Here is a 10000-nt window from a genome sequence, read left to right as displayed (position 1 = left end):
GCCCTCCATTGCATGTTCGTGTATTGCATCTTGTGAAGTGTCCATAGGGAGTTATCAACTTGGGGACGAACTGTGAATGACGTGCAGCCAGCGTGTAGCTCCAAACAGCAAGATAAACTAGCCGGCCCCAGCCCTGGGAGCTGCTCGGTCCGCCCCGATGTGGCCCTTATGCGGCCCCGGTCCGGCCCCGATGTGGCCCTTATGCGGCCCCGGTCCGGCAGCAACCAGGTGGCCTGTGGGGTAGGAAACCTGATATGAATCTCCATTACGCACACCATCGTCTGTGTAGTTTTATTTTTGATTAGAAAATGATTAGAAAAGAAGACGCACAACATTGTGTTTGTGTTTTATTTTCCTTTGAAGGTGTTTTAGAAAGGAGGACTGACTGATTCGCTTGGAGGGCAGGGCCCTCGTGAGTTACCCAGAATGCTTTGTGTTTCTTTTATCCAGTAATGCGGATGGTGGCTATTATGAATCGAGCTTTGTAGTTTCTTTTGTTTTTCACATATTGGGAAGGTAAACTGACATTAAAGATCCAAATGCAACCTTGGGTGTCACATGACCCATCTTTTTCCTGCCTTCACTTCACTGCCTCACCCCCTCATACGCCTCTCCTGTGTCTGCTCACACATTTATGGCTATCAGTGTTTAAAGATACTATGGAAACAAATGTTTTATCGTTAAAAAAAACACATAAATGATGTTATTCTATTTAGGAGTTTCATTTTGGATTCAGGCTGAGCAGGTGAATGTGAGGGGGCTTTGTTGCCACTTGTGGTGCGCCACACAGGGATGGACTAGCACCGTGAGGGTGGATTTTATATTTGGGTTTTGTAATAGTAGAATAGATGGACTCAAACTGTTAAATGAGAGCCTACGGTCAGTTAGTTAATGCTGAGGTAAGTCTCCCAAGACGTTCACTCAGCATGCTAGCTAACCACATGCTCTGTCAATGTTCCTTCAGTGTACTAGTGTAGTGTAGTCCAGACTCGTTCATTGTGATAGATTAGCAATAGAATCGACTTCGGCATCTGCTGGGTGGATTATTATAGCCTGTTAGGCATGTAGTGTGTTACATAGAAGCAGTCTGATGTGTGCTGCTACAGTTAGCCTAGCACAGTTAGCCTAGCACAGGCCTTTTGCAGAGTCTGTTAGCCCATCTTTAGCATCGCCAAGAGGCTAGCAGTTCTTCACCAAAGCACCAGTGCCATCACATAGCACCTTCATATTCCCACTCATCATGCAGCATTTTTTGTGAAGGAAATAACGCACCACTCTGTCTGTGCACCTTTAAGTTTCATTGAGACGGACGGACGTCTAATGCATTTTGTATCTGCTGGAAAAATAATCTGTAACAGGAGAGGAGTGGAGGACCGTGCACGTGTGTGTGTGTGTGTGTGTGTGACTGCTATGAGACTGTAAGTGTAAGGACATAGTGTGGTTATCACCATAGGTGCATGTCTGTGTGAGTGTGTGTTGTGGGGCTACTATGAGACAGTGTAAGTGTAAGGACATAGTGTAGTTATTACCATAGGTGCATGTCTGTGTGAGTGTGTGTTGTGGGGCTACTATGAGACAGTGTAAGTGTAAGGACATAGTGTGGTTATCACCATAGGTGCATGGCGACTGCAGTGGTGTATTTGTGCGCTTGTGTGTGTGATTCTGATACCATGTGAGAGTGCGTGCCTGTGTGTGTTGTTACAGTGGGATTATGGGAAAACTTGCGGACAGGGAAAGCATGACTCCTGGCCCTCAGTGGGTCTCCGCTGGTGCATGGTTTATTCTGGTGTTGTCACGGGAACTGCATGGAACAGGACGACGATCCCGCCTCGTGTAAAATATGAAACGGATGTCATCTGGAGCGACTCAATACAAGCGCTTCAATTGACATCTCTGTACCTTTTTGTATCTCTGTGCCTAAATGCATTTTCTTTATCATTTCAATCATTTTAGTAAACAGTAAATGCAAAGTTGCAATTTACCTTCTAATGTAAATATCAGTGTTTTTTTGTTCATGATTACATACAATGTCCCCAGAACTGAACCAAGGACAATGCTAGTGGTGTAGGTGTATTTTGCTCATTCTGCAGTAACTTATGTTTAGAGTCCAGCGTAGAGAGATTTCACCCTGACCAGTCCTGTGTACCGCAGGACTACAGGGAGTCACCAGTAGGTGCAACATCCATCTCAGAGCAGACTGTGTCCACTCAACACCAGTCTCAGAGCAGCACTCATCACAACACTTTCATAGTGATGATAGTTGTGCAGGTGTACTTCTACGCACGTAGTTTAGTGCAAGTATAGGTATATATACTCTTTTGATCCCGTGAGGGAAATTTGGTCTCTGCATTTATCCCAATCCGTGAATTAGTGAAACACACTCAACACACAATGAGCACACAGTGAGGTGAAGCACACACTAATCCCGGCGCAGTGAGCTGCCTGCAACAACAGTGGCGCTCGGGGAGCAGTGAGGGGTTAGGTGCCTTGCTCAAGGGCACTTCAGCCGCGCCTGCTGATCGGGGTTCGAACCGGCAACCCTCCGGTTACAAGTCCGAAGCGCTAACCAGTAGGCCACGGCTGCCCAAAGTTGCACAGTAGTGTTGCAGCAATCTAGCTTTTATAGAGTTTTCCACATGGACTTTACACTGGGCTTCAATCAGTTTCATTAATAGTAAACTTCCTAACTGGTAAGTGACATGTGATTGTGTGAACATACGCAAGTCTTACACACGGTCTGCCTTGGTTTGTGTCTGAGGATGTGACTTGTAATTTAGATAAATAAAAAGCAGTGAATATCCTGTAAGGTTTAAAAGGTCACCATCAAAATGGAACTTTTTTGTGTAAATCATGATTGACTTGTGATGTTTGCTTATTTGTGTGTTTGTCGGTCTGATGATTAAGATGAGCTCAAGAAGTTGTTTGTAACTCTTCAGACTGCTGTGCCCCTCAGACCAACGCCTCCACACACTCCTGTTCTTCACTGCTAACACACTCCTCACAGACTATTCCTGGACTGCACACACACTACACACCACACCCAGGAACCTCTGAATCGGTCTCCCAGGACTGACTGAATTTAGCAGACAGGAGGAGCACTCAGACGTCTGAGAGGAGGCGCAGGAGTCTGGTGTTATGGTGTGGGGAGGGGAAGGGCGGGCGGGGGGGGGGGTGATCAGAGAGAGCAGATATCTGGCATGGACCGCTTCAGGAGAACTGTTCTCCAGAGAACCGCTCATAGGTGTGGCAGACCTGAGAGTGTGTTTTGAGAACCCAGCACAGGGTCAGAGTGTGGCTCCTCTCGACCTCTCCTACTCACAAGGACAACAACGGTTCATTTTCCTCTTGGGTCCTAGCTACTCACCCGACAGAATTCGCACTGTTCAGAGACAGATGTCATTCAGCCAAAGCTTTTTTTTAATGCTTTTATCCGGTCTCGGACTTCCTGTGTAAGATGTGTAATGAATAAGCTATTATACCTGTGATGGCATCTCTCATGCTGTTTGCATTAAAAGGTACAATAATCTAAATGGCAATCTGGCCCTGTTCTCTCTCTCTCTCTCTCTCTCTCTCTGTGTGTGTGTGTGGTGTGTATGTCAGCCTAAGTGAATGTTTGTCTCCAGTGATATGAGTTCACAGTGGGCTCGACTGCACATGACTAAGCTGAATAGGAGGACTATTAGGCCCACTCCAACACCTGCTGAATAGGAGGACTATTAGGCCCACTCCAACACATACTGAATAGGAGGACTATTAGGGGAGGACTATTAGACCCACTCCAACACCTGCTGAATAGGAGGACTATTAGGCCCACTCCAACACCTGCTGAATAGGAGGACCATTAGGCCCACTCCAACACCTGCTGAATAGGAGGACCATTAGGCCCACTCCAACACCTGCTGAATAGGAGGACTATTAGGGGAGGACTATTAGACCCACTCCAACACATGCTGAATAGGAGGACTATTAGGCCCACTCCAACACCTGCTGAATATAGGAGGACTATTAGGCCCACTCCAACACCTGCTGACCGCTGGGCCAGATCTGGGCCTGATGTCATCTGAGCGCATGTAACCAGCTCAGACCTCTCCCACCCAGAGAGTCTACTCGCCACTGCCTCCCGATGGCTATACTGGGTACTGTTCACTCTCACCATAACATGTCAGGGTGCAGGGGATCTGTGTTGGAGCCAAGAGGGGGAAACATCTTTAGGAAGAAATCTTGGACATACAGTACATGATCCAGTATTTATATTGCCATTTATTTTCTTTCATATTTTGTGTTCTTTATTTCAGTGTGTCCTGGTTTAATACGGTGTCTCGATCACATTCACATAAATCACATTACATTAGTAAGATGGGTTCAGTTTGTGTGTGTGTGTGTGTGTATGTGTATGTTGCCAACAGTCACACTGTGTCTTTGGCTTGTTATGATGCACACACTCATGTGATAAAGGTGCCCAGACTCAACCCTTCTCCAGACCCCCTGCCCCGATGCTGCATACTGGGCCTCTCGGCCGCTGTGCTACTACTGAGAGCCCCAGCACCATCCTCCCATAGCCACCCTCAAAGAGCCACTCTCTGCACTCTGGTCACAGCACTTGGAGGGAGCCACACAAAGCACAGCAGCCTCTCTCCCACTGCCTGGCAGCCCAGCCGGTCTCCCATGGCAACATCAGATGCTGAGGGGGAGGGGCCTGAGTGTTCCATGGATGTGATTGGCTGCAGGCAGGTGTTCTGAGATTGCATGCAGTGGGGTTGGGAGCAGCAGGGAGAGGAGAGGAGAGGAGGCTGCCTGACATGTGTACCATGCCTGGCTAATGTGAGTGGCCAGTGGGAGTTGGGTGAGGGGGTGGAGGAGAGGAGAGACCTCTCCAGCTCAGTCTGACCACAACAACACTGGGTAGCAGTCAGAGCACATTCATACACCTAGGTTGTTATTCAGACATTTCTGAATTTCAGGAACAGAACATTCAGACCTTGCTGCACTTTAAGCAAAGCTGTCCATCTGTTACCAATGAAGATATCAGCAATAGCCTACTTGTAGCCTATGCAGTAACCTACATACAAACCATTCATGCAGTGGTGAATATTGCTACCCAAATGGGCTGAGTATTCCAATCCAGTCACCAAACACTTATAAAATATAGGCTATTTGAACACTAAAATACTAAATTGCTAACTGTGCAACTGGATTCCTGTCACATCGGCGGTGCATGGCCCCTTATTAGTGGCATATTGTTCATTAATAAAGCATGTTTAATGCATGCCTTTGTGATCTCGGCTGCGCTTGCCTGCAGGGTAAGTAACCATTCAGCCGGTGGAATCATTGTGTCCAAATAATGAGAATGGTTCTAAAAAGCAGCATAAAAAACACCAAAATGTAAAAGTGCAATACAAATAGTGCATAAGAAAACTACCAGCTCGCTGTAGCCTATAATAAAATGAATGTAGCCGGGTGGCCGTCTATTGAGCTGGGCGGGGCACTGCGCATGTACGGTGGCCCTGAAATCTTTCCCTGTCGGCGACTGTCTAAATTGGCTCGCGCAGCGCTGAAACGTGAGGAAAGGCTGTCACTGAGACGAGCAATTTATTTTTCTCCAAAGCAGCCAGTTTTAACCTACTCGGTGGAAGCGAAGCGTTACTGCCACCAGCCTGTCGCTGTTCTTTAGGGTTGAGAGACAACGGGTGTCACGTTCGCTGGGCGTCGTCTATTCTCTAGCAGCGGAGGCTCTCAGCATCAATTCTTCCCGTAGCTAGCGGTTTGTGGCTAACGCCTGAGAGGTGACGAACACTATCTACCAGCAAAATGTCCGGGTACCAGGGCAAGAAAAACATCCCCCGCATCACGGTAAGGAGATAGTTGTTCTCTTTTTTCCTAGGGGGAAAAAAAATATTTCGACTGTCAGTCGGACGCGCGCGGTGTAACGTCAACCTACAATCAGTGCTGCCGAATGCCAAGCGAGAGGATTAACCTCAGAGAGCAGAGATAGTGCTACAACGTCGCAGTCTGCTTCTAATTCACTTCATGTTAACTGGACGTTTGATTTTGCACGACGCCAGCTAAACGATGTCTACAGGACAGTGTCACTTGGGTCGCACATTTCAGCACTAATTAAACCCAAATGTGTATAATGCGACCCCGATGCTATTCAACAAGCATTACACAGGCGTCTAGAATGGTTTTGCAAGGTGCCGATTTTTCTCTCCTTATTATAATAGACTATTGCATTACCATAACCAGCCTAAATATCTGAGGTGTCCTATTTGTCTGTAGGGAACAATATCGCGAGTTACACAATCTCACTCAAAGTCATTTGACATTGCACTGTGAACGAATATGCCCGTTTGATTTGTTCGTTAATGGATCAATGTTGTGTGGACTGGTGTGTCGTTAAGAGGCAGCACAATTGATCCGCCCGTTTCATGTATGACTGCTGGAACGATTAGCTTTGTGCCATTTCATTCGGTAGGGCTGGTTTGCCTCATCAGTCATCCCATCTTAATTCAAGATCAACCACCGGATATTCCTGGAAATTTCTTAAATCTTATTTGTGCGCAGTTACAACGACTTAATGCTGTTTTGCCCTGCAATATTTGCAAAAAGCCAGCGTTGCCCTTTCATACAATAGGCTGTATCTCCACCCCCACCGCCCGGCAGCCTACTGGTTTGATAACCATGTCAAATGAAGAGAACCGTCTCTGGAGGAGCGGGATGAAAATCCTCTTTTGAAAAGTAGGTCAATGGATGCATCCCACGTCCTTTGATGATAGCAGCGAGCACGAGAGAGGTTTTGCTTCAGTGAGCTCAGAACGAAAACGAGCTGAAGATGAGCACCGCAAAACGCTCTGCAATCTTATTTCTCAACAGCCCTGTCCTCTCCAAATAGGGATATTGACCAGCATATAGGCTAGCCTACACAGGAGTGCACCCAGGAGAGGATGCTCCCACCAGAGCATCTCTCTTCAGCAACTGAAGCGTGTCTGTGGCCAAGGGCTGAAGCATGTCTGACTCTAGCAGAGAGGTGTAGCCTAGGCTATGTCTGATTCTAGAAGCATGCCTGACTCTAGCAGAGAGGTGTGTTACTCTCGACTTCAGCTGTCAGTGTTGCCCACAGCCGGAGGAAGCTGACAAACCCTCAGCCCGCTCTGTGCCAGGCCACCTCTGTGCCCGTACAGTGCCCGCCCCAGTGAGCCGTTTCTTGGTGTTTTATGCCCCCAACGTTGTCTTCAAGGCAGCGCTGCCTGGAAGGCGCTATGGTTAGCATGGGTTAAGGTTGGGGTTTGGTTTAGGATAAGGTGCCTTTACGTCGACGGTGGCAGCGCTGCCTGGAAGACGACGTTGGGGGCATAAAACACCATCGAGCTTGTGAGCCCAGTAGTAACCCTGTGCCCACTCTGTACTATCTCCATGCCCACTCTGTACTAGCTCCATGCCCACTGGGTGCCCGCTGTGTACCGTGACCAGTCTAGTCAGCTCTGTGCCGTTTTTTTTAGCTCTGCGCCCGCTCTGCGCCCGCTCTGTACCACCTCTTCCCTGTGCCAGGCTCTTAAAGGTGTGGTCTGTTATTCTAATAAACTTTCACAGGTTCCCTCCAATTTAACAAATTGCTCCTTACATTGCTCCTTACATTGCTTCTCAATACAGTGTTTAAGAGTCAAAAAATAAAAGCTTGTGTCTGGCTCTGTAAATTCTGTTAGTGGGAAACAAACACAGTGACACAGACACGGCATAAACTACCTCAGCCAATCAACATGGTGCAACATGGAAGCCTCTCGCAAAACCCAAACAGAACGCGACTGCATGAGGACTGCATGAGGACTGCGTGAGGATTGCGTGAGGATTGCGTGAGGATTGAGGATTGCGTGAGGACTGCATTAGGATTGCATGAGGACTGCGTGAGGACTGCGTGAGGATTGAGGATTGCATGCGGATTGTATGAGGATTGCGTGAGGATTGCATGCGGATTGTTATGAGGACTGCTCAGCAGCTGGGTGGGCTGGAAGGCACAGCTCTCTCTGGATGCTCTGGAGCCGCAGGAGGAGTGCTGGAGCGGGCTGTCACTGTTCTGCCAAAGCACTAGCAGTGATTGAAGGGCTCTCTGCAAGGTGTGTGTGTAGAAGCAATAGCTGCCATGTTGGAGGATCTGTGGCTACAGACGCATATAGCAGGTCACACCACTCCTATCCACACAAGCTGAACAAGAGGGAAGTTTCCGTGCTAGAACGACATAAGCAGAACCAGAGAGGGATGTTCCACTGCTAGAACGACATGAGCAGAACCAGAGAGGGATGCTAGAACGACATGAACACAACCAGAGAGGAAAGTTCCATTACTAGAACAACAAAAACTGAGTAAGATATTTGAGAGATATTCTAGGGCTAGAACCTCACATACTGAACTAGAGAGGAATGTTCTAGTGCTAAGAATGCAAGCTAAATAAGAGATTGATGTTCTAGTTCTAGAACAACATGGGCTGAATCACAGAAAGGATTCTGAGTATAAAAGTGTTCCGCACAGGTCTAATCAGAGAGGAATATAAGTGGTCAAGTAGAACAGCAGGCAGACAGACAGACAGACAGACAGACAGACACGCAGACAGACAGACAGACAGACAGGCAGGCAGGCAGGCAGGCAGGGATATTTTAGAGCTAAAACAGCACATGTGAGCTTTCATCACTGCAGTCTCCTCGCCACAGCCTGGGGCTCCAGTGTCGTCATGGCACCCACTGGGACAAATGCTGTGTGAAGGCTGACATTTATACATGCTACAGAACCACTTGACACACACACACACACAGGCTAATAATGGCCATCATCATGTTGATTGGTTATGTTAGCATAGATGTGTGAGTTGTGTAGTGTAGAGCTCTAATGCTCTGGGATTCTGGCATTCCTCTACTGCTCCTGGGTGGTGACTGCTGCCTGATCAAACACACACACACACACACACACGTACACACACACACACGTACACACACACACACACGTGAATAGCTCTAATGCTTGTGGATTCTGGTGACTACTGACTGCTGCTGCCTGCTGATCAATGGCCATCAGTAATTACCATTAATTACACCGTCACAGGTCAGCCTAATCGTTTTTCAACGTCCAAATAATTACATGGCATGAAGCGTAGGGATGATACCCTCTCTCTTGCTCTCTCTCTCTGTCTCTCTCTCTTTATCTCTCGCTCTCTCGCTCTCTCTCTCTCTCTCTCTGTGAGGTCTAAACAGAGAGTAACTGAATCTGTTCTGCCCAGGGATAATTGCCATGTGTGTAACCTGGTTGAGATCTGCTTCAGCAAGGGCTGCTGAGGATGGTGGTGATATCCACTCTGTGTGTGTGTGTGTGTGTCTGTGTGTGTGTGTGTGTGTACCCATAAAAGTAATGTCACTCAGTACTGTGTAAAGGTGTGTTATTATGATGTGTTATAGCTCATTTATATGATGTGTTAGAGTGTGTTATTACACAATGGATGATGGCACAGCATAACTGCTGTGTGTGTGTGTGTGTGCGTGTGTGTGTGTGTGTGCGTGTGCGTGTGCGTGTGCGTGTGTGTGTGCGTGTGTGTGCACAGCATGACTGCTGTGTGTGTGTGTGTGTGTGTGTGTGCGTATGCGTGTGTGTGTGCGTATGCGTGTGTGTGTGTGTGTGCGTGTGTGTGTGCGTGTGTGTGTGCGTATGCGTGTGCACAGCATGACTGCTGTGCTCAAGACACTGCCCCTCTGCAGACAGCTGACAGCATTGACACACACGCTGGGGGTGTGGGTGTGTGTGACAGAGATAGACATGCATGCTGTGTGTGTGTGTGTGTGTTTTGTTTAGCTGCTGTGGTGGGTGTCAGTGGCTTTGAGTTCTTGACTTGGCGGGAGTTCTGCTGTTTGTGTGGGTTGGTGCTGGAAGCCCGCTATAGAACAGCATGGGAGGCTCTGTGTTTCCCACTATAGAACCGCACGGGAGGGTCTGTGTTTCCCACTATAGAACCGCACGGGAGGGA

At 47.9% G+C, this 10000-nt stretch overlaps 2 protein-coding genes across 2 annotated transcripts in view; both read left to right on the top strand.

Annotated features, from left to right (window-relative positions):
* bnip3la (BCL2 interacting protein 3 like a) overlaps positions 1–545 on the top strand; it is an 11797-nt gene extending 11252 nt beyond the window's left edge. Inside the window, exon 6 of the mRNA XM_076269551.1 lies at positions 1–545. This exon is cut by the window's left edge and continues 1650 nt beyond it. The gene's annotated coding sequence lies outside the window, so the exon portion shown is untranslated.
* A 5023-nt stretch (positions 546–5568) lies between these two features.
* dpysl2a (dihydropyrimidinase like 2a) overlaps positions 5569–10000 on the top strand; it is a 33952-nt gene continuing 29520 nt past the window's right edge. Inside the window, exon 1 of the mRNA XM_076269510.1 lies at positions 5569–5850. Within this exon, the coding sequence (XP_076125625.1) occupies positions 5809–5850 (42 nt within the window). The 5' untranslated portion in view covers positions 5569–5808. The remainder of the gene's footprint in view (positions 5851–10000) is intronic.

Source organism: Alosa pseudoharengus, unplaced genomic scaffold (genome assembly GCF_046254945.1).
Source record: "Alosa pseudoharengus isolate Yale_2024_CS ecotype anadromous, Long Island Sound unplaced genomic scaffold, YU_APseudo_1.1 YU_APseudo_1.1_scf_6, whole genome shotgun sequence".
NCBI classification, from domain to species: Eukaryota; Metazoa; Chordata; class Actinopteri; order Clupeiformes; family Clupeidae; genus Alosa; species Alosa pseudoharengus.
Note: the sequence above shows the minus strand (reverse complement) of the source record. Positions and strands in the feature narration are given on the sequence as shown.